The sequence below is a fragment of the Phocoena sinus genome, chromosome 6 (genome assembly GCF_008692025.1).
Source record: "Phocoena sinus isolate mPhoSin1 chromosome 6, mPhoSin1.pri, whole genome shotgun sequence".
In the NCBI taxonomy this organism is placed as follows: domain Eukaryota; kingdom Metazoa; phylum Chordata; class Mammalia; order Artiodactyla; family Phocoenidae; genus Phocoena; species Phocoena sinus.
In genome coordinates, this window is record NC_045768.1 from 53362459 (window position 1) to 53387783 (window position 25325).

The 25325-nt window shown below is 42.1% G+C and overlaps 1 protein-coding gene across 8 annotated transcripts in view; it reads left to right on the forward strand.

Annotated features, from left to right (window-relative positions):
* The window catches only part of SMARCA2 (SWI/SNF related, matrix associated, actin dependent regulator of chromatin, subfamily a, member 2), a 179082-nt gene that overhangs the window by 137912 nt on the left and 15845 nt on the right, over positions 1–25325 (forward strand). For 7 of the 8 annotated variants that reach the window (XM_032634486.1, XM_032634492.1, XM_032634490.1 and 4 more), the window contains 3 exons: positions 7404–7621; positions 15613–15666; positions 25043–25148. In XM_032634486.1, the coding sequence (XP_032490377.1) occupies positions 7404–7621; positions 15613–15666; positions 25043–25148 (378 nt within the window). The remainder of the gene's footprint in view (positions 1–7403; positions 7622–15612; positions 15667–25042; positions 25149–25325) is intronic. The other variant, XM_032634491.1, reaches the window with a different exon arrangement.

Consider the following 25325-nt stretch of genomic DNA (forward strand, 5'->3'; position numbering starts at 1 on the left):
AATGGCCTCAAACCACTGTGCTCTTGATTTCTTGTGCTGCTTTGCTTACGTGGCCTCCTCCCCTATAACCTGGCTCTTGGAGGCCTTCTTTACATCTGCCTCGAGCAGAGCAAGCACCCCACTCATAACCCCCGTCTCGTTTGAATTTCGTGCTTTAACCGTGGTGGGTTTACAGATGAGAGAATTGGTCTTGTGCTGGTGGCCCGTACGCCTGGGTGAGGGCTCCGTTCCTCCTGGACGGCCTGTCACGGGGAAGCCCAGAAGAGCGATGCTTGTTTGTCTCCAAGACTTGCACTTCGCCATTTGGCATCATCTCCAAATGAGGTTATACTCCTAATCATTGTGTTTTACCTATCTGTCTCAGAAGCATTAAGTTGTTGTTTGTAAGCATTGACATTGTACCGCAGTCTGTTACCTTCTTTTGGCATGTCTTCATTCTTTTAGTATCCTGAGAACCTCAAAGTACACAGGTGGCCCAGGCCCCCCAGAGAAGCCCTGATCTAGAAACAAGCAGGTGGAGTTCTGGCTCTTAGGGGTTGATAGGAACTGGATGTATGGTCTCAGGGTAAGAAAGTAGAAGTGTATTTCTTTTAATTCTCCACTGTTGCTCTAAACCTCTTGCAGGCTCCCAAGTTCTCTCTTGGGTTCTGTGGTTGATTCCACCAAGGGTGCTGGAGCAAAGCACGTGCCTAACTCGCAAGAACAGAGGTGTATTTAATACATTAGGTTTGTAATGTGGTAGGGTCTACGGGACCAAAGGTTTTGGGGGGCCACCCTCCACTAAATCCAAGTCATTCTCTGGATCGAGTATTATGCTTAATACTGCCCAAAAGGTCCATAGTTGGTCTTGTGGCTGAAATAGTTTTTATAGTCCCTCTACTTTTTCCTCTGCCCAACCTCAAATTTCTTTTACCTGAAACATGTGCTAATCTACCTTGTCTCATCTGTATAAAGTGTGGTTCCCCTTTTCCCCTCCTCCTCCAGGTGTCCTTATGTGGCTTCCTCATGCCATTAGTGGGGAAAGAAAGAGCCTTGGGTCATTTTTGCAAAAGTGATCTAAAGTTGTCAAACAAGAAACTGAAAAGCTCTCAGTACCAGAAATTCAGTTAAACTGAGGCTCCATCTGCTTTCCCTTAATGGCCAGCGTTGTACATTTCAGCCCCCAACTCAGGGAGAGCTGGTATCCCCGTTGCCTGACAAATGAGTGAAATAAGAAATGAGGGTCTTTTAAATTATCATCAGTTAATTGCACCCCAGAGGGAAAAAAAAATTTTTTTAACTATGCTAAAATCCTTAGCCTTCAGATTAAGCTGTTTCATTTGTTGAGTGTTTGAGGCATTTGTTAACAACAGTATAAAGTCTGTGTACAGGTATTTCCTTACATCATGGATATTTCCTTAATAACATTGAATGAGTGAATAATTGAGCACTTTGGAAAAGGCTTCTAGTCATTGGCCAGGACAAGACCAAACGTGCTTCTTGTTGAAATACTGTAAGGTTTGAGTTTGGAAGGAAAGCTAGCAGGATTTCACTAGCATTGTGTGTTGAGGTGTTAGGATGCGTATGAACCTGCAGTTGTTGGGGACTTTTCCTTAATATTGAATTTGGTTTCTTTTTCGGGGACTTTTTCATTGGGGTAAAAAACACATAACGTAAGATTTACTATTTTAACCATTCTAAGTTTATATTTAAGGCCATTGTTGTGCACCCATCACCATTCTCCACTCCAGAACTTTTTTCATCCTCTCACACTGAAGTTCTGTACTCATAAATCAGTCACTCCCTGTACCCCTATTCACTTGTTCCCTGAGGGCCACTGTTCTCCTTTCTCACATAAGTGGAATAGTACAATATTTGTCTTTCCGCGTCTTGCTTATTTCACCTCTGGAAATTTGATTTTATGCATGCTTGTTTAACAGATTGCTTTCAGGGGTGGTAATTGGTGACCTCAAAAATGAAACAATTATTTTACCAGCAAAAACGAGCTTGTTTCAGGAATAGCAGAGAATCATTATTCAGGACAAGCGTGCTGTAACAAAAACCACAGGCAAGTCCAACAAACAAAGGAGAGGAACGTTATTTTATGGAGAACAAGGAGGAGGTTGGGAGGGGTTGTTTTGAATAAAATTCCAATGGAGAGAAGGGAAAGTTCAGAGTGATAATGTTTTCTCACTGGCTGAGTTGCTGGGTTAGTAGATTTCTTATAAGAGATGCGATGTACAGTTGACCCTTGAGCTCTGCCGGGGTTAAGAGCACTGACCATACCAGCAGTCAAAAATCTGTGCGTAATTTACAGTCGGCCCTCTGCACCTTCAGGTCCTCTACACCCAACTTGGGATTCAACCAAATGCAAATCATGTAGTGCTCTGGTACAATATTTACTATTGAAAACAATCATTGTGTAAGTGGACCTGTGCAGTTCAAGCCCATATGTTGTTCAAGGGTCGCCCATACATCTGTTCTGGTTGGGTCCTGTAACTGGTGGTTCTGTCCTGTTGACGATTCTTCTCTTGGGCCCTTTAATGGCAGTTCTTCCTGTAATTGACTGTGGAGTGGGGCTTTGTGAGGGCTCCCCCTTGTGGCCTCCTGACTCCATTTTCATGAGGCTTCCCTTTATTTTCACATGATAATCAAAAACTTAACAATTGTCCAGTTTCAGCCGTGGGTCTGAAATTCTGCATCCGAAATTGTTACTGTCTTTATTAAACTGAGTGACTAAAATGATGTGGCGTTTTGATCAAGAGCTCCACGTTCAATTTTTTGTTGTTAAATATTCCTATTATAAGAAAGTTTCTCATACAAGAAATCTTAAATTTTTCTTTAAAAGTCCACTTATTGGTTGTTGCTGCTGCTGCTGCTATTAATAGCTCTGATTGTTTGGAGGTTCATTACCTGTATTATTTGCTTCCAGGTCTTAGCAGGGCTTGAGGGAGGTTTAGTCTCCCTGAATACTGAAATCAAGTTTAGTGGTCCCCAGGAAGCACTGGAATTGACATGTAATTAGCAACAATCCTGTCTTTACTGCTTAGCCCTCAGTTCTGTAACCTTCACCTCACAGCCCCCCCCCCCCCCCCCCCCCCCCCCCGCAGCATCCTAGTCTTCTTCTGCAATCCAATTAGGGTCCTAAGGAAGGAGGACCCCCAGAGCCGGGTGGGGGGGGGGGCGGGGGGGAGGTGAGAGGGAAAGAGAGACCTTGTCAGGGGCGCAGATATTTAAATTTAAAATACTAAATTTCACATTTCATATCCAAGAGATGCCCCATGCATTGTCTAGAATTGCTCTTGAATTGCTCCTTTCATTTTTTCTTAAGATGGTCTGTTCCACTGTAAGGGCTGTGCTGCACCGCTTGGTGAATTTGGAGATGCTGAGTGGAAAAGACAACCACAGTGAAACAATGCGCCCGGAGTTGGCTTGTGGCTTTTGTTTGCTTGTCCCTGTTTACCTATTCATAGTCATGGATCCCTTCTGCTGCTGCCTGGTATTGTGGAGTTACATATAATAGCACCCCACTATACCACAGGTTGAGAAGAGCAAAGATAATGCACACTTTCTGGACTGTTCATTTTTCACTAAAAGATGTAGTGTGTGTCAGGATGACAGAGGGGCACGGCTGGACCCACGTGCAGCTGATTCCCGGGTCTGCTGTGTGCTCTGTGAGCTGCAAAGTGTTTCCTTTAAAACGGCTAATCCTGCACGACCATCTCCTGCATTTTGTTATCAGAACCTAGACACAAACACACACACACACACACGCTGCTTTCTTAACTCATTGGGGAAAGAGCCACTCTGTATCTCATCCTTGCACATCCTGTGTCATGGTCATGTATTCTTAAAAAAAAAAAAAAAAATGAAAGAGAAAGAGAAAAAGAAAAGGGGGGTGGGGGTGGAGAAGGTTGCCATCCAGTGGAGGAAAGAGTAATTCCCAGCTTCATTCAGGAAAAAACGCAGGCTGAAATATGCTTAACTATTTTAACTTGGCTGGGGATTTTTTATCACCAGAAGGGTTTTTTCCTTAGTGGCATCGGGACCCAAATGGGTGCCATGTGCCTTTAAGGGAAGAAGTGCCTCACCAAACTTCGCTGTAGTTGTGTCTCACCGTTTGGGTAGGGAAGGAAAGTGTTAATTTCTTATTTGTACACTTTTTTTCCCCCGACTTCCTTCCTATTCACTTCATTAAATCTAGAGGCAGTTCAGCATGGGAGCCGTCTGTATGTTGAATTAGGGCTCGCACTCTTGCGCAACACGTCACCAGTCGGAAACTGGGGGTTTGCTTCTGTGATTTATTTCAATATTGTGCTGGTAAAAGGTTTGGAAGGGAATTCTTTGTGGGGTAGTACTTGAGCATTGTGTAGCAAGTTTTGTGTGTGTGTCACTCGCCCCTAGCCCTGAGTGGTGTCAGTGAAGCCAGTTGAATAAATAATTTTTTGAGGAGAATAGTTTAAAATTTTCCATGCATAATTTTACTTACAGGCAGGAGTAATCTTACTCCACCCGAAGTGCGAAAAGCACGGGGAAATATTTAGTGAATTGATTTCCATTAGAAAAAGACCCTTAGAAATCCCTGAACATAAAGCACTGCATATGGATGTGTTTGGGGTCTTTGGGGAGGAGGGAAGATGTTTTGTAGTTCTCTGCATTCCTGCATAAAACCTTAATTTAAGGGGAATAATGGTCAGTACTTTGTGTGTTTCCTTATGATTCCAAGACCGAAATTTACTAAGAATCTGCACGTATTAGCAATTGTAATAAAAATCGTTTCACTGGTTCTTTTTGCAGTTTAATTTGTTTTCGCTTCTTAGCTACTCCCAGATTTAGAGACTGAAAAGTCCAAATATCACAAGCTTATGCTTTGTTCCTTTTTTGCAAAATTAAGGGGGGAGGAGGTAAAGTAGAAATATTCTTTTCACAGCTTCCCCCTCATCATTTATCCCACAGAAAAGAAAAACAATGAAAAATTTTACAGCATGAAACTGAAAGTGAAGTGTCACAGTTGTTTGGGATTTTCTTTAAAGAGAATAACATACTGTATTAAAATATTTGAGAACATGCACATTGCTTTTACTTACATGCATTTAATGAAAAAGTCTTTTATCTAAAAAAAAAAAAAAAATTCATCTTAGACTGCTCCAAAACCATGCAGCCTATTTTTTTCAAGGCACTAAAATGAGCTTTAAAATACAAAAATAAAAGCATACCTGGTTTTAATTTTTAAAAAAATAAATTAGAATATTAATTTGTTTTCTTAGTGGCTTAATTGTTCAAATGCAAAGAAGAATCAGAAACCACCTGAGCTAAAATCTCTAATTCTGCTGCCTGGAATAATAAGGGGGAAAAAATATGATAAGTAGTTGTCAATATTAAAACAGGCTGAAGGAGGAAGGCTTCGGGCCTTGTAGTGGGTAGAATGAAACAGCAGATTTGAGTATCCACAATCCTTTCAGTATTAAATTTTCAGTAAAATAAAATTACTTGTATATGAAAACATAGCCTTTCCCCAGCTCTCTTTTTTTTCCTGATCAGCTGATGAAGAGACTAGCAGCTCGCTGCTTTGCTGGCTTGTTAATTTTATCCCCACTAACTGTGATTTCCGATAGCCGGCCTGCTGATAGTGGTAAGGTAAATATCCTTTTTCGTTGCCGTCTTGAAGATTCAGTAGAACTACATCCCAGGCATGTGTAGGTGTGTAACACATCAAAAGCCGGTGTTCTCCGTATTTCTGTGTGTAACTGGGTGCTTGAGGAGAGCAGTACCATTAACTGTTGACAAGCCTTGCATGCTGTATTTATTATTAGCATGTTCAGCCTCCAAGATTTGCGGGACAATTTCCTCTTCTTGATCTTCGCTTTAGCTGCAGTGTGTTTAGCTGTATAGTGGGTGTCCTGCTTTTAGGCAAATGAATGTTAATGAAATAACGGTGGAGCTTTTTTTTTTCCTTTTTCTTTTCTCTTTTTCCTCATAACCCATCAGACCTTGCCTCCTTTATAGTGGTTATCATCTGAACACTGTAGGATCGTGATGGAAATTGTCTTTTGATTATTAAGGCCTAGGCTCAGACTGTCCCTTTAGGATTCTGTCTGTGTGCATGTTGCTTCTCTGGGGTTGCACGTTGGAAGATGCATAGAAAACCTTTTTTTTTTTTTTTTTTTTTTTAAATCCCACTGGCATTTTTAACATGCCAGGTTGTTTTGTGTTCTGCACCAGGTTTTCTTCACAAAACCTTTCTTTTTCAGAAGGCATTGTACATAAGTGAAAGAAATTATGTCTGAGCTGTAATCACTCTTTATATTGATTGTTATACTCACATGATCATAAATATTAGCCATGTTTGGTGCTGTGGAGAAATGAAGGTAATTGCCTGATGATTAGAGCTCTTTTCAGCCACGAGACATACTGGAGGCAATATTAAGGGGCAGGAGGAACAAATAACATCACTTATTTTGTGTAAGAAACCAATCTCGAAATGTAATTTCAAGGTCTTTTTAAAAATCTTCTTTTCCATGGTCAAATTTTCTCTTACCTGTTGTTGTTTTTTTCTTTGCAGTTTTTGTTTTTGTTTTTGTTTCTGTTTCTTTCCCTTTATTCTTCTTAAGTTTTGAGATTTCCTAGGGGGAAAAAAAAAGTTTAAACTTCTGGGTCTGTCACATGGATCTTTTAGCCATTTATGAACAGGTTTCTTTTTATACCTGGTTGTTTTTATAGCTATTTTATTATCTCTCTGCATTAGTGCTGCTGGCTCTGGTTTAAAGCAAGCGTTTGCAGGTAATTGGAAAAAAGTGTTTTTTGTTTGTGTGTGTGTTCTTGATCTGGATGGTTTAAGTGCGTTTACCCAGGAATGTGGCTTTGTACTTCCTGTTTCCTTGTTTACTAATTGCTACGTTAGAAGAAAATCTGGATGGAATTTTGATTTTGTGTTGTGAATCACGATTAAATTGATGTTAAACCTCAAAGAAGAGAAGATCAAAGCTTATATGATTGTAAGGATGTAGTCTTAGGGAAATTTCTTCTTCACTCACCCCTTTTTTTTTGGTTTCCCTTTTACCTTCTACGGTAATGAGACAGTAAAGGTCTTTATCTTATATTGAGCTGAAATGTCATTTGGTTTTAGTTATCTTCAAACACTTAAATGTATAGATCTTTTCATATTTGTCACATTCTTTGCTATTAGTGTTTCGGGCCTTCGCCTATTTTGCTCATGAAACAGACTTGGGTTAAAGATGCATTTATATCCAATATGGTGGTCTTCTATTTTTTCTTCTTACTTCACTAATTACTGTTAACCTTTACTTTTTTTTTTTTTTTTTTTTTTTGCTGTTGTTAGTTTCATTTTATTCTACTTATGTAAATTGTTTTCTTTTCGGTATTCTCTCGTCTTGAATTTTTTCTCCTTCGTTCCCTATTAACAGGCCATTGAAGACGGCAATTTGGAAGAAATGGAAGAGGAAGTACGGCTTAAGAAGCGAAAAAGACGAAGAAATGTGGATAAAGATCCTGCAAAAGAAGATATGGAAAAGGCCAAGAAGAGGAGAGGTCGCCCTCCGGCTGAGAAACTGTCACCAAATCCCCCTAAACTGACAAAGCAGATGAACGCTATCATCGATACTGTGATAAACTACAAAGACAGGTGAGCGTTTCGTTCCTTCACCTCCAGCATCTTCATCAAGACCACAGGTAACGCTGCCTGCAGAGCAAGATTTATTAAGGTGTACGCTGGGTTCCAGGCCCTTTCTACCTCCTGTTTGATGGTTTTTGCTCCAGAGGTATCAGTAAACTTGTACTCTATTCAGAGAGGCTGCTCTTGATATTTTGTGTAATAGTTTACCAGGTGTTATTTAAGGTATTTGGAAAGAGGAGTTTAGATGACCAAATGAAAGAAAAAAAAAACCTAAGCTGGAGAAGGGTTCTTTAAGGATTTCCAGAATACCATCACTGATGTGGAAGCATTGGAAAGAGAGTGAAATTATACCTTTGGATTGAGGTGTTAGAGGAGAAAAAGAGTCCTATCACATATTTAAGGTAAATGTTCATGCTAGGACTTTGTTTTAAGCCAAACGGAAGCTTCCATCAAAAATACCTTTCCTTCTTTCCTTCCAAGACACTTGAATTTCTGAGCACTTGTTCGAGCCATCTCCCTCTTTTCTCATAACCCTACCTAGACAGGATGGTTTTTCAGCAAATTTCCCTCTTTTTCATGGAACTTTTGAATGTGAACTTTGAGAAATCTGTACTGGACACTATCCCCAGGCCATTTTTAAACAATAAACAATTATTTGAAAACCAAAGTAAAGATGTTCTTGGGTGTCAGGCAGCCCTATATAGTCGATAAACTAGTTAGGCTACATTTTGGTTGGTTGATTTGATTTCTACTCAGTAATCATGTGATGCGGTTTTTATAGGAAGATGACATCTCACTTCAGTTGAAAAATTGAAATTTTTTTCCCTCTAAGTTACATAGTGGCATGAATCAACTTTTCGTTACCAAAAATTCTTGACATTCACTGGTGTTGCTCTATATAACTGGAATTGTTTACTACAAATAAGTTGTGCTTTTAGTTCTTCGTGGTAATTTTAGTTGCATGTCTTCATACGAGGAAGAAAACCTCATCGTGAAGATTAAGTAGTATAAAAAGCAAGAAACTTTCAATGGGGTTTTACTGACAGCTCCTTAGAGAAAACATAAAGACTTTTCAGAAATGGTGAAAGGGACACAGGAGCAGATGCGTGTGGAAGGGTCAGAATTTCTTGCTCCTCTCTGCCTACCAGGTCTCTCAGGTTTCCTGCTTACTATTTTCACTATTATTTTCCTTTTTTTTTTTTTTAAAGTCATTCCCTTTGAGCATTCTAAAATGGCCACAAAGGGCAGCCCCATTACATTAGGTTTGGATAAAGCTGTTCACTGACACAGGGGAATGACAGTAATCTAGGAAGGAAAATTTGGCCACGAGATCATTCTTTGCCCAGATGAACATGCCAACTTCCTTGTAAACCCGGAGTCAGTAATTCTCTCTGTCAAGTTTCTGTTCCTCCCCAGCTGTACTGGTAGATTGGCTGGAAGCAGGAGTAGTTTCCAGGAAGCCAGGTTGGACAGTTACACCTTATTTTATCAGCCCCTGGTGTAGAGAAAAATAAGCAGAGAGTGTTACTCTGTACATACCTCTAACTTTTTGCCTTTGTCCCGGGAGAGTGAAAATGCCTGTGGCTTGGACCAGGTGTGCCTTGATATCTAACAGGCATTGTGTTCATTACCTGCTGAGTGAGCCTAGGGCTGCTGTAACACTGAGAAGAGCCAAGAAAGTCCTTGGAGGTTTGAAAGCCAGGCCTTTTATGCCAGGTGATGGCTGTCTCCTCCTTTAATGGTGTCAAAGGAGTCACCAGCCAGTGGACCACGTACTGCCAACAGATGGTTTTATTTCATGTTTCTCTTTTTTTTTTTTTCCTTTTTTTTTTCTTTTAAGCAAACGCATAAAGCTGGAGAGAGTTCTTATAAAAACGTCAGGGTTTCCCCCCTCCCCCCATTTTTGGAAAAACCTAAAAATCTGGCAGCACTCTACCTAGCCTTCCCTAAGGTAACAGTAGAAGTGGAACCCACACCCCAACCCGTTGCAGACTGTCTGCTCTAGGCGGCCACCATCGCCGTCGCTCACTATCGTCCCTCCAGTATGGAGTGTCAGTTGCCATTTATCATCGTGTTTTTCGCACCTGGCCCACTTCACTCCTTTATATCACCTGCTGGCTCCGTAGCCTTTTAGGTTTGTGATTTCCTGACGCACAGGGCTATGGGCTGATGACTTTTCCAGAACCCACCCCCAAATACAGAGTAGTATGATGTTAGGTCTCTTTAACCTCAGCTATGCGTAGCACAGTAGTTTAAGCTCTTGTCTTGGTTGAACTACCTGCATTTGAATCCTGTCTCTACCATTTACTACCTGTGGAGCAGCTGGGCAATTTACTTAACCTCCCTGGTCCTCAGTTTCCTAGTCCACAAAATGGAACGATTACTGTACCTGCCTCTAGAGGCATTAGGAAGATTTGATGAGTTAATATAGCTCTTTGAACAGTTTAATTATTAATAATCAGCCTTTCAGACGATTTATAGCAAATCAGGTAGGTGAATGGAGCTCTGAGCACTATAAAGAAAATGTCCTTGCTCGTACGGCTTTCATATTGTTATTTCCAAAACCAGAAAACACAGCTTCACTGGGAATGATGACTGAGCATGTCTTTGCTTGTACTATAGGGAGAGGCTATTTAAATATTTCAACCTGCAGACACTGAATCGTTTGTTTGTTTTCCCCCTTTCTCTGGTTTTATTTATTTGTTTTACTTTTCCTGAAAGTACCCTGGTAAGGCCCCCCATTCTATTACTGCCCACGTTTAGGTACTTCTGGGAAGTATGTTCTAAATTCTCCACTGCTACATGTTTCATGTATATTTCGTGTTAGTGATCCTCTAGAAAAAAAAGCACTTACTCAGTTTATGTTTTTTATGTCTCTTACCAAATTGGGTGCTCAAGTAGGAGGTACTCAAATTAGGAGGGCCTTAATTAGATACATCATATTTTTGGTTGGTTTTAGAAAATGCTGCTGAGAAATGTACTTCGCCATGTGTTGAGATTTTTGCACCAGTAAAGTCAGTGACTAATATAGTAACTCAACCTACCTGTGAAAGAAGTACCACCTGGACTAACCTCCTTCCCATCACCTCAGTCAAATGTTACAGCTCTGACAGTCATGTACATTAGCAGTGTATTAAATAAGAGCTGCCATCTATATTTAACTGATACATAAGAATTAATTAGCTCTTATGAGACAGTTTTTTTTTTCAAAGTTCTTGCATGATTCTGGGACAGATGTATTTTTATTGTTTAAAAGGAACTAGGATAATTTGTGTCTATTTATTGCCTTTGTTTTCAGTGCCAGTCCTAATTTTTTTTTTAGCGGGATGCTTTTAAAAAATGTGACCCCCCTCTCCCCTCCGAGAGCCAATAATTCTGTGTGATTCACAAATGTAAAATTTTTCTGCGGTAATCTCTACTAGAGGTAGCACTGATCTCTTGTTATCGTTCCCACCATTTTATTTCTCCAAATAGAAAACTTGATATGAAGTATTATTGGAAGGCTTTGTTTTGATTTGTTAATAAGCATGGTTATGTAGAGGGCTTTTAAAATTATATTCTCCCTTTATATAATATTTAACCTAAGATCTTTTTTCTCTTGGAAAAGGGATCCATCCTAATTTGCATCTGTACCCTTTAAAATTGCCCCTGTGAAGAGATGGTGATGGTGAAAAAGCAGGGTCTGGGTTTGGTGGAGCTATTCCAAGTCTAGAGACATGGCTTACAGTTCCTTGGATAAGGAGGGAGATTCCTAGAGGGAATTCTTAGTATTAGAAGGGGTTTTAGCTCTACCTGGTCCAGTTTCCCAGATGTCCCCCTGCATCGCCTCTAGCAGACCATCATCTAACCTTGTGCGGACATGCCCAGCGTTAGCTCACTGTGTCAGGAAGCCGTTTGCGACACCAAAGGACAGCTCTAAACACGACAGGCATTTCCTATATGAAAACAGACTCAGCCCTCTGACTTCTAGCTTTTGTTCTGCTTGGAACTTCAGAGAGTCAATCTGTTCTAATTCCGAGAAATGTCCTTTAAAATATTCATAAACGTATCTGCCTTAGGACATTCTCCTTCGGGTTGTAATACCTCACTTTGCTATCTGAGTGATGCCTGGACTTCCAGCCATCCCAATACCCCCCAACTCCACCCCGCCCTTAGACACATTTTACTTTCTTAGTGTCCCATGGAAAACATAGCACCCAGAACTCCAGAGGTATTCCGATGGCGCCTAATTGCAGGATGGCTAGCCTCCTTATTCTGGACACCAAAATTCTGTTAACATAACTCAGGAGCGTGTTAACTTTTTTCACCAACCTTGATTCAGAGTTAACTCACGTTGAAAACACGACTTCTTGAAAAACTCCCTCTCCCGCAAAACATACACACAGTTCTTATCTCACGTGAATGCTGCCAAGGTTAGCCTTCAGCTAAACCTCTGATTTTTTTTTTTATCCTGTATCGACTTATTCCTATATAGTTTCATCTTACTGATTTTTGTACCACCATTCTAGCCTATTGATGTAACACTGATTATTTTATGCCTTTTTTTAAAAAAACAAAACAAAACCACGTTTACTTGTTTTCCTGAGTTGTTGTCATCTGAAGATTTGCTGTAAGCTATTGCGAAGAAACTTCTCAAGGGCAAAGGACAGGTCTTCTCTGACATGCCCCTGAAGATCACTTAAGGTTGGCGTGAATTTATTAATCAGTAATCTTTAAAGTTGATGAACCGTCTGTGAACTCACATGACCATGCTGTCATGTCACCCACATTCATCTATCCTTTCTCAAGGTTATCAAAAAAAGCTAAAACCAAGATATACCGTGTTTGTGGCCTCTCCAATCCATCAACCTAGAAACCCTGCGGAAAGGATGAAATGAGGTTAGCTTGCCATGGCTTTTTCTAAGGGACCCCCTACCGGTACTTAACGATGTCATTTATCTTCTCTCTGTAGCCCTGTGGCACCTGAATAACTTCCTCTAAATTTTGACCAAGGGTCCACATCAAGCACAGCCGCCTGGAGTTTCCCTTCTCCTTTTGAAAGTGGGACACTTAGTCTTCTGATTCCATTTCTAGCCTCTGTGATTTCTTAAACATCATTAGCAAAAGCAATCTACACACTCTTTCAGGATGTAATTAGTTTGCAACTGGACACTTGAACTCATCTGAAGCTTCTTGATATGCTCTATCAACTCTCCTATCAGTAGCTTTTGTTCAACATTTATTATGCCTTGCTTTTCAAATCTGAGCCTCGTTCATGTTCCCAAAGAGTCTGGAAACAGAATATGAGGAGGTTATCATCACCTCCTCCCGCTCTGACCAGCAGGAGTGTACTGCGAGGATGGGCCTCGCTGTCTGCAGAGGGTCTGGACTTCAGGTGCAGCTCTGAGCATGGACAAGGGAAGCGGTGGGGAGGCGGGAGATACCTGCCTGACCCTGGCACACAGTGAGGCAGCCAGGCGTGGCCAAACGGCTCCTTCCTCCCTGATACCTGATGCCCTTCAGCCTCTGCTCTCTTCCCGGAGGCTAGACTGTCTTCTTCTTGCCCCTCATTTTAAGAAACACTGATGACTTCCCTAGGAATGGTGGAAGGCCTCAGCTTCTTCTGAATCTTAGCTCTCCCCACATTGTAGAAAATCATTCATTGATCCTGGAAATATTAATTGTATTATTCCCCCCTTCTTTCCAGCCCTGAGGGCCAGAGGGTAAAAAAAGACTCACGGTACTTACCTCCACTAGCTCGCCATGTGGTAGAGGAGATAGCCCGGATAGTACTGAACAGGCAGGTGGCCTGGGAGATTCAGGGAAGGTGGGGTCACGTGAGCCCCTTAAATAAGAATATAATAACATCATCTTGAGTTTATGGTCTCTTTTAGGGGGGGAAATATATATATGTATATGATATATATTTTTTATATATATATTTATATATATCACTATCACTGCATTTACCGGAGAAAAGAGAGCCGGCATTTTACCCCGTTACATTATAGTACCTTTCTAAGGACTCGGGAATACTGCAAACCTAAGGACTGAGTGTACTTGTTTAATTCCTGTACACGAATTCCTATATACAGATGGAAAGTCATTTGTAGCATTTCCCTCATTTAGAGTAAGGCTGAGCTACTGTCTTAAAGGCCCACATATCGTCAACCCGTATTCCAGAAGGGATGGGCTCTTACTTTAAACAGTTGCCTTTTCTTTTTCCAATATTATCTCCCCAAAGTGCTTTATCTGAAGCGTATTCAGGTATTTTTGATGTCGAAGGCTTTCCCTCAGTTACCATCATCCTGAGTCTTCCATCCAAGGTGGACTAATCGCGCCAGTGTTCACACTGTCTTTTTAAAATTGATTTGTAGTAACATACATTTTGAAAGCCACATCCATACCATCATTTAATATGCTTTTTTGTTGTGTTTGTACTTCTTTTTCAGTCAGATTGCTGACCCGTGTAGGTCTGTCCCCACATACTCCTTATCAGAATCGTTCGAAAGCATTCTGTTGGAATTTCCTTTCATCAGAGCCTTCCTTCCCCGATGAGGTGTAATCTCCGTTAGTGCCAGATCATAGAACCATGCCCACCTCTCTCTCCAAAGTACTTGCAGTATGTCCTGTAACATGTCTACAGAGTGCTCTTCACGACTACACATTCTGAGACAACACGGTCTATTTCAGCTTCGGTATCCCCTTGGTTAACATCCATCATCAACTCAGGGTCCCCAGTGTGTTGGGAGAAAAGTGGTCCCAATTCTGTGCCTTATTCCTAACACGCCCTTACATACAGAGTTTCCTCAGCATTTCTCCCAGGCCCCCCACCACTTCTGTGTCCTCACCCACCGTCTGCATCAGGTCCTTTACCATCGTCGCTGGCCGTGCCTGGACGGCTGCATGCTGCCTGCTTCTCCTCCTGCCTCTGATTCGTGGATCCCCTCTCGTCAGTGGTTACTTAACCACTTTCAGTAGCTTCTCATTGCCTACCCGATAGCGACCAGACTTCTCACCGTGGGAAAGATAGCCTTCCACAGCCTGGCCCTAGGACCTTCCCAACTTCATCTTCCAACGTGCAACTCTCCCTTGTATGTCAGACACTCCACCCGATTCTCTGCTTTCCCAATATCGCCTGTACTTTTCGCCTCGCCACTCCCGGATTTATGCGTTGCACCTTCTGTAGTGTCTCCCGCTCTCCCAGGGCACAGTGGGTAAGGTCTCTGAGGAGGGATGTGTAAGTGGCCAGATGTGGGCTGTGTATGCCAACGGCACCGTTCTTTGCCTGGAGTAAGATCTAGAGAGGACGGAGGGATTTCCCAGGGCGCGACACCCCTCTCAGCCACTTCTCTGCCAGCACACGAAGGAACGCCAGTGGTGCAGTTGCAAAATCCTCAATGGAAGGGGCTTCCCTAGAGGCCTGGAGAAGGAAGGGCCAGAGACCTCACGTGGTGGTTGTCATTTCCAGTTGAAGATCATTAACTTGGTGATCTGTTGGGAAAGAATGGAGGTCTGGGAAGGAGAGCTGACTACCTAGATGGTGTTCAGAAACCAATTTAGGCTGTGGTTCGGTGCACCCTCTGTGTGCTAGCTGCTGTAATAAAGTACAGTATCCCGTTTAGGGTTCACAACCATTTTCTGAGGTATTATCACCATTTTACAAGTGAGGAGCTAGACTCGGATAGGCCGAAGCTACTACAGTGCTAAGGCCACCCCCTTACCCCCGCCAAGCAAACGCTGCCTTTCCTCCACTGCTTCTAGAACGACGGATGGAAACGTGTGGCGGGAAATGAGACCCGAGTAACAGGTATTTACGCATCCGGGAGAAGCAGGAAACGTCCCCAGTAATCTGGGGACAGTCCCAACAGTCCCCCGAGGTTGGCAAGGCAGGTAGGTGAGGAGACTGAAGCTTGGAGCGTGAGATGAATTACCCAAGGTCACCAGCCTAAGAGGAAGGAGCCGGGCTGGGACGAGGACCCAGGTCTTCTGACTCTAGTGTTCTTTCTACTCTACCACAGGTGTAACGTGGAGAAGGTGCCCAGTAATTCTCAGTTGGAAATAGAAGGAAACAGGTCAGGATCTGTCTTGTATTCCCGGGTCTCTAAATACAGGTATCCCTTGGTCCACCAAACAGACTGATTTCCTAAAGACTCGGCCTTTGGAAGCAAATTTCTCCGGTGGCCTCCTGACCACCCCTCCTTGGAGTGGGAGGTGGAGGCACAGATATTCTCAAACACCTGTCGTGGCTTTTGAAGTTTTTGTGCTGTGTTGTAATTTGGGCGTGTCCGTCCTGTAACTGCACTCCTTACAAAGGCATCAGGAGCCGCCACTGAGCGGGACGGTCCCCCCAGCATCACTCGGCCATGGGTTTCTGTTGCTTTCCCCCACCACTTCCAGCGCAGCTTCTGTCTTACGTCCCACGGGCCTCTTAACTCCATGCTGTCTTGGTTTTGAAGCTTACTGAGAAGCACCTGGGGTGCCGCGTGCGCGTGCCTGCCCTGTCTGAGGTTGTGGAGTCAGTCACGTGTGCGGAGGGTCTGCGCGCCAGGTGGGGTTCAAGGTGTGACTTCTGGGCTTACCTGTCCTGTGCGGGCTTAAGCATCCTCGGGCAGCTTGTTTAACCTTTGTGTGCCTCTGCTTCTGTCAAGTGGGAAGCAGAAGTGTTTTTTTCCTAGAGATTTTGCAACACTGAGATGATGATAGTTGAGGCAGAAAGAGGGACGTGCATGATTCGCCAGGGTTAGGAGTTGTTATTAGTATACTGAAAATAACATTTCTTTCCCCCTTTGGGTCAGCCTGTACTTTAAAAAAAATATCGATCCAGTACTTTGCCATCCATATTCCACTTTTGTCAACTGACTCAGTGACGTCCTTTGTGGCACTTCTTTCCCCCCTGGTATAGGATCCAGTCTAGGGCCAGGAGGCAAAAGAATTGAAGCTGTGTCCTGTATTTCAGAATAAATACCGTCACTAGTTGTGGCCTTCCCTTTTACATAGGGAGATTAAACGTGGGGTGATTTGTACCCATCCATATCTGTGCGGAGGTGAAACTGGTGGGCAAGATTGTCAGTTTGGGGTATTTCTTATTGTAAACAGTGAGCAATCCTGGAAGCCAGTCACACAAACTATACTGTGTACTAAGAGGCATCAAGAATGGTGTTCTGTTTTTGCCATCACGAGAAAGAACTCAGTCTGGATTTGAATTTCGGAACTGAAACAAGAAATGCATGACTTTTGGGGGCTTGAAATAATGAACTACCAGGGTAAATCTTTCCAACTCAACCACGTGGGAAGGAGGCTTTATGGTCTCTAAAAGGCATGATATAGGCTAAACGTCCAGCGCAGTGCACAAGGACAGGCCTAGGCTCCTTCACCCCACATCCCCTCTTCCATCACAATAACCACGTGACCATGAAAAGTGGATTAATAACGTTAAAGGGTATTAAGAGCCCCCAGTGTCATGCCTCGGCTTTCTGAGGAGACGATATGACCATATGTAGTTAGGATCCAGATAAATCCTCTTACTGAAGACACATTTAAACTGCAATTTCCAGAGGCATAGAAGGGGCTTGATGTTTGCCTCCTCAGGAGTCTGCGGAGTCTGTCTGGTCCCGTACTGTCACATATGCTTCTCCTCCCCAGAAACCCGAGTTTAAGACATGCTGTTCAGAGCTTGCCTTATGATTAATTTTTAAACATTCTTTAAAAGAAATCCCTCCATGTGTTCAAAAGCACTGAGCATGTTCTATGTGTCAGTCTCTGTGTAAGTATTGAGAATGGGGGGTGGGGGCAGGGGGTGGGGAAATGAGTAAAATGGAACGCCTTAAAGCATAGTTGGAAAGAGTTATATAAAGGAATAACGCACATCTACGGTATGAATCAAGTGTACATGCCAGGTGGGAGGGTAGGAAGGGGGAAAGCAGAGTCAGTCGGTGGCTTGTGGGAGGAGTAGAAAATCCCCCAAGCAGATGGGGGTGAGGGGGTGGGCGGAGGCAGCCAAGGTGCTGAGACCCATGTGTGTAGGCGGCCAAGGAGGAGGTATGGAAAAGCAGGACCCCTTCTAGAGACCACACGTCTCTCAGTATGACTGGGTCCTCAGGTGCAAGGGAAGAGGGGCATAGCATTGGACATGGTGATGGGGGTGAAGGCAAGAGAGCAAGTACTCAGAGAGAGGTATGATTGACAGGACTTAGGGCAGACCAGATGTGAGAGGTGGAGGAGAACTTTTTAAGGATAACTCCTGGTTCTGTGTCCTGAGTGGTAAGTGAAATTTACATTTACAGAAATATGGCTGAAAAGAAAGGTGGCACATGGTACCCAGCCCTACATACTCCATCCCAGGAAATCTAAACTCCCTCCATGGCTATTAACAGCCCTCAGCGTCGTGATTATGTTGTTAGTATTGACTGTCCCTTCAGGACCGGCTAAGAAGCTGTGACAGTCAAAGTTTAGTTTTAGCAACATCGGCACCAGACATTCGGCATTTCTTTAAGTGGGGGAGGGAGGCTGTGACCGGATGTCAGGCTCAAGCCCCTTTGCATTTAATGAGATTACAGAGAAATTGCCATGAAATACAAGTGTGACCAAGTGGATACACTCAGAGAATCTTAGTTCTAGGTGAAGAGCCTTTCTTCATTTATTCTGTTTGGATACTTAGGGCTCAGCCACAGGGTTGGCAGTCTATCTTGTATACTAGCAGCGTGGGGAAGTCAGAACTTCAATTGATGTCCAGGGTGACGCTTCCCCGGAGTATAGTCCTCAAACTCTAGTCCTGGAGCTTCTTGGAGAATTCCCAGCGTGGTTAGAGGCTCTGGGAAGTTTTGTGTAAAGTAGCCTGCTGAACTTCGTCTAACCCAGCATTCCCCAAACTCATTTGACCAGTGAAGCCCCCTTTTCAGGGAACACTATTAATAATCCATTAAGCTCAAGTTTCGTGGAGCACATATTGGGAAATGCTGACTTAGAGCTCAGAAGTTGCACTTAGTCCAGAGAGAATCAGCTCAGGGAAATGCGGATTCTAGAACTTTATTTTGTCCTTCTTAAAAGTATTCATACTTTCAGATGTGTCCTGGAATAAGCTGCTTTGACTCCTAGTGACTTGACACTTACTAATGACGCTCAGCCAATTGTACCCACGTACAGCAGGTGGGCAGCCCACAGATAAACGTGGTCCATCTGCTTTCTGAGGCACAGAAAGCCTCCTCGAGGCTTCCAGCATCAGCCTGGCCCAGGAGCCCAGGGTCTCTGCCTCTCCAAGCTTCAGGACAACCAACATAAATGACCTCTCATTTATGAGAGGAGTCCCAGCTGGAAACAGCAAAACTGATTTTCTTACGGGGCTGATAAACTGTCTTCATAAGCACTCTCTGTCTTTTGAGTTAGAAACGGATTGCTCTGAAAGAGGGCAGTTATTTGGGCATAAGTGTTCTTGTGTATTCATGGGAAAAATATCTGCCTTGTTCCTTTAGAGTCACACCTCATATGTCTTCCTGAAGAATTGCCTAAAACGGCCATTTTAGGAAAATGCAGCACTCAGGGTGCCTGCTACGACACACGCACCCCTTTGACAAAGTGACATTGGGGATCTGCAGCTCAGGTGGAGAGGCATTTGATTTTGTTTGCCTGCAAAAGCTTTGTGATTTTGAGTTCGATCACAATTCAGCCAAAAGTTCCGAAGCCTTTTTTTAACATTACGAAGTTAGAGACCCGGGGAAAGACCAAAGGACAGAACATTCAGTGGAAGGGAAGGTGTGTCCTTACCTTTTGAAAGGAAGGCATCCTCTGAGTCACTTCCGGGTCTCCAAGATGAGGTGACAAAAGCTGATGAAACGGCGTGACCAGTGTGTCTATCACATTGAGACAGGTGGACAGTTAGGATTCTGTACCTCTACCTGCTATGATGAAGTGTCGAGTGAGAAAAAGAGAAGAATCTAGGTGTCCCGAGTCAATATTTCTAAAGAGTCAGGTGACAGATGATAAGTCTTCGCAGTCGTCTCCTCAAAATGCTTGTCTAAATAAACAAGTAAATAAACAGTACTCTCTGAATCTCCTGTCCAGGTGATCGATCACCTCTGATTTGCAGTCATGAGTTCAATGAGAGAATTCTGAAGGAATAAATAGGGACTTCATACAATAGATTCTGTTGGTTGTAATATAGTAAAAAAAAATTTGTGGAATTATTGTTCTATTATTCTATTTATTTGGCCTTCTGTGAGAGAGTTCCGAGGTGCCGGTTGAGGAACTGTGTTGTTTATGGTGATGTAAATAAAGGTCGGTCATATGCCCCTCGGATGACATTTTTCTGGGAAAAATCAAATTAGATTTTTGACTTACAGCATGTTGTCAAAGAAGGTAACCCATAAAAGTGTTTGAGGCCTACTTTATTTATGGATGACAGTATGGTTCCAAATTACATTAGATTGTAAACCTTCATTTTGTTGAACAAGAGTACCTTATTAGTAATGTTTATTTATGCTCTGGCATTTCTCCTTCTGGTCCTTAGTTCATGCCCTTTTAAAAACCTAGTTGAATGTGTATTGCATTTACAATTTGATGTCCTGTCATTTTTGTGTTTTTTTCCCCCATTGAATGTCATAATGAGCATTTTTTTCTGTTTTTTAAGGCCCCTACTTTAAAAATACATAATTTTAGATTCTAGCCTTCCATTACTTGTTTTCTTCCCCCGATTGTTTAACATTTTGGCTGCCTTAAATTATTTTAAATAATGCTGTGATGAACATCTTTACATGTACATATAAAAAAAAATATATATATATCTTTATCCATATTCCAGCCTAGAGTAGATTACCAACAGCAAAACCATACATCAGAGTGTGATTGCATGGAAGACTGTTGTTAAAGCCTTGCTGCTTTTCTTATTGAGCTGAGCAAGCCATTTAAGCCTCCTAACATGGGGGCATTTACCTTGCATAAACCTGATGTAACCTCATTTTGGTTGGTAACCCAGGCACATTAGATACCTAGTCCTTAACACAACCCTTGGGGTGATTTTTACAGCTATCCATCCCATATCAAAAGCAAGTCAACCCACATCCCATTCTGTTTTTGCTGTTACATCCTATATGCTTCAAGAAGTTGCGAAGTCGGATTTCCAAGCTTGTTAGGAGTCACCAGTATTGTCAGTCAATACTCAGTAAGACTCAGATGAGAGACCTCAGTAGAGAATGCAAAGTGCGGGTACTCTGACACCTGTTCTGTGACTGGCTCAGGTTTCTGGGGGCTTTCTAGATACGCAGGGTGCTACTCAGGTCTAAGTGCATTTTGAAATGGTATTTTTTAAACCCTATAGGAATCTGACCCTGAAAAAAAGACACACGTATTCACCTACTGCCCTCCAATGCTGACCCAATTTTTATGGGGTTTTTTCCCAAAATGATTTCCTATGTTTGATTCCTTTAGGACTGTAATCGTTTTCTGTAAAACGTTTCCAACTATAAATGGGTATTCTAAATCATGACGTCATTTCCTTAAGGAGGCAAGATAACCACGTTTTCATATTCATTAACTAATATAAACAAAACCTATGTCAGCTTTAGTTAAGATCACTTTTCCAGGAGTATCCATTAGGAGTTCTTGTCAACAGATCAGCTTCGGTAGGTAAAAAGACAAATCATAAAGCAGCCAAAAAAAAAAAAAAAAAAGGACTCTCAACCAATATTATGAAAGACATACTGGCCAGCATTTTAAAGGAATAGGTTTCTAAGCTACTGTTACAGTCTTATGCACTCTTCCAGCTTTACCTAAACTGTAATCAAAGGTAGAGGTGACATTTATGTGATATTTATAATGTCTGTAGTCATTATTTTAAAGTCATAATAGTATAGATGTGAAATTCTTGCCATTCGGTTTGTGGAGGTAATGGGAGAAAAATTGGTTCCCAGATGAAGCATAGCAAAGCAGATCTCGTGTGTGTGTGTGTGTGTGTGTGTGTGAGCTCTACATGCAGGGTTTGCAAACCACCATTAACATAGTGGCATGTAGGGCTTTTCCATCGCATACACCATGACAGCATAGCCAGGTGTCCCTTTGCCCTTTCGTCTCTGTGGAGAGGAAATGTGTTTGCCCACCAGCACCTGTAAACTCTATTAAGTGCAGTGGGTTTTCCTGTATATTTGTAGTTTTAGGTTATTCTCCTCGCCCCCAACACCCTACGTCTTATCAGGGTCACGTTTCTCATTGTGGTAGATCGTTGTATGAAATAGATCTGAAATCAGACCATTTTGGAGGAGGGGGACAGGTATCACTTTTGTCATGGCAAACAGTACACTTTGAGGTAACAATTTATACTTAGGCCTTAAATGTGTAAAATGACACAATGGAAAATACCTTGGGGGTAAGGATAAGCATTTCAACAGAAACGGAACACCTTTTGCAAACCGTTGTACAATTAGTCCATTGTTCTGTACTTAAAAAAAAAAAACTTCCTGGCAGTGAAAAACAAGTATTTGAAAAGGTATAATGAAAAAGCATTTGTGCAGCTTAAGTTTGAGAAAGAAATGCCAAGAATTCAAAACTGTCAGGCTGCTTCACTTCCTTTTTCTTATTTATGTTTTTTTTTTTTTAACCTTTAATTTAGGGAAAAAATAAGTTACCGTAGCAACATTAGCAAGTGGTCCTGCTACCTCAGTGCATTCTGTAGGTTATATAAAAGCTGGATGTCTTCCAGGACCACCTGACTTTTCCTGCCCAGGGTCGCCATCAGAACTGTCCCCTCTGATAGAGATGGGGGAGGGGTTTTGACTGCATGTAAAGCATTCCCACACTCCCTGGAGGAGAGAAAAAAACCCAGCATGCATAGAATTAAGTTCTGAGCAGCAAGGTACCAGGAGTTGTTTAATATTGAGGAACGTTGGTTTAATATCGAGGAAAACTTCCATCTTTTTTTTGGAGGAAGGGTTCTTGATCCTGAATGGATGATGGAATATTTGAAGGGAGAAAAGGATAGAGAACGTTCTAACCGTGGAGTGAGAGGTGGGTCAAGCCTGGAGACTTGGAATTTGTGATAAAGGGGGGATTGGCCGTGGGGCCTGGGGGTACACAGGAGAGAGGCTCTTCTGACCAGAAGAGTCAAGTCAGCAGTACAGTCAGGGTTTAGAGAGGAGGAATCAAGGAGGGCTTCGAAATCCAGACCGAGGTGTGTGAGTGGAGATGGTTCCAGCGGAACCACGAGAAGACTTCCTTACATGGCATCCAAGCCCTCCTTCAGCTCAGGCCCTTGGCTCTTAGCAGGGGGAATAAAGGAAGTGAGATGGGAATATTAAGCCACGGAACCTTTATTTTTAAAACCGAATAAATTTATGTCATTTTACAGTATTGGCCCTGAGTCTCAGAACATTCAGCTCTCTCCTTTGTGAGCACAGATAACTATGGACTTGTCTCCTTATAGGGTCTAGAATTTCTGTGTCCTAAGAAGAGGACATCAGACCAAGATTGTCTCAGCCATTTTGCCCCTGTTGGAAAGAGCTCTATCACATTCTCAGTGCAAACTGCTTCTTTCTTATTTCACCAGTAGCACAGATGAAATTAAGAGTACGTCCATCACAGGTGTACAAAGCAAAGATGTATTTGTAATCCGTCAATAGAAAAATGACACCATCTGTTGGTAATGCAGAACATGACACTGAAGATGTCATTGAGGGTCAGCTGTTAAATCCCGAATCACAAAGAGGTCTGACTCTCTGTTGCTAGGGTATAAAGAATGCTAATTATAAAGAAGTCACTGATACAAATAGAAAAATGAATATCTATAAATTCCTCTTAAAATGAATATCTATAAATTCCTCTTATGGCCTTTCAGAGATTCATTTACAGACCGGTGAAATGTTTGTGTATTTAAGTCTCAGAATGGGAGAAAGAAAAACAGACCAGAGATTGTGCCCCTATGCTGAAGGTGATAGCAGATGAAACAGTTTTTGTCATATACCGTGTGGTATAATTTATGGCGGTACAAATGCATTTCTCAACCTGGAAGGGGTTGGGGGGGGGGGGTAGGGGTGGCGGAGGGTAAGAGAACACCTTGGTTCTTGCCATGATAATCTTAAAATCCAGTTTCCTATTAAACTGCAGTCTTATGCCTCTTGTGTTGGCCCCTGGTTTTAGTATTCACGAGGCCCATATGTGCATTAAAAAATAAAATAAAACCCTGACCCAGCATCACAGAAAAACTCGCCCATCCCTTTGACAGGGTTTTCGGTTAATTTATGCAGGCCCCTTTGCACTTCAGCATTTTCCCCACTGGTTGCTAGGCAACCATTTGAGTTAGTGCGCATGCCTTTTTTATGATAAGTGTCATTATGATTATTTTCTAATTATACGACTGGGACTATAGATTAAAACAGCATATTGTCACTCATCCTCTGCCGCTGCTTCTAGCATTCTCACACGCTCGTGGAATCACCTTCCAAAATTTACCTGATAGCGATTTATGGGGTTTTTTGTTTTGTTTTGTTTTGTTTTGAATATTTCTGCCTTCACAAAGGAAGTAGAGATGGCATCATAAGGGAAAGGAGATTTTTTTGTGAAAAATGACTGTACTGTATCTCCCGAGCTGTTATGGATCTGGATAGGCTGAGTCAGATATTAGGGTCCTGAACCTAAATTATGAATACCTGGTTCCTTTGACCATGTCTGCTTCTAACATTAAGTGATGTTAAATGCTTACATTGCTTTATGGTCTGTTTCTCAGAGTTACAAAATGCGAAGCGTTCGTTGCTGTTAAATGTGCTTTCAAGTAAAGCTACCGTGAATTTGCGGGGAGGGTATAGCACTGATCCCAGGAACAGGACGCAGTCACACTTGCTAAATATGTTTGTTCTTTTCAGCACAAATGACTCCATACACACAAAAGGAAGTTAGGCAAGATGAAGGGGTTCCACTGCCAAATAATCATAAAGGTTTGTGTAGTTCACAGTGTGGAAAAATGCCCTAAGAGGAGTAAGACTGAAAAGACAGTCCCTGGTACATACGAAAGCTTTTCATTTGAGTTTCCAGAGTATATTCTAACACATTATTTTCTGAATATAAAGTGGATTTGAAAACAAAGGGATATGGAAATAAAGTCAGTCTTTTTTTTTTTTAACCAACTCAATTACTACTCATTTAGAAATGGAATTTTTGGTGGAATGGGACATTTTAAATATTTGTATCAAACTGAAGAGAGGTTCACTCTGAAAGAGAAATCCAGAGTGGCCTTCCCATATGTATGACAGAAGTGGAGATCTACTGGTATTCTAATGTCATTCTGAAGTTAGCACTGGGGGCATTGATCTCCCATACAGTTGTAGGATTTTCTTTGATTTGAAGAGCCCCATGTTTCTATGCATGGGATGTCATTTGCTTTTTTGACATTTTTCTGAAATAAAATACAAGTTTTCTCTGTAGTGCATGATCTGTTATGTTTTTGTTCGTTTCTCCCCTGCCCCCCTACAGTTCAGGGCGACAGCTCAGTGAAGTCTTCATTCAGTTACCTTCAAGAAAAGAATTACCAGAATACTATGAATTAATTAGGAAACCGGTGGATTTCAAAAAAATAAAGGTAGATCTTTTGTTTACGAACTTTATTTTTTAAGTAAAAAATGTAGAAGTGTAAATTCATTGAAATGACTACAGTTAGGACTTGACAGTGGTAACCTGTCTGACTGCCACTGACACCCATGCAGGGCTTGGCACTAAAAAGGTCGGGATGTTCTTGTGCCTTTAAATGAATGTTATG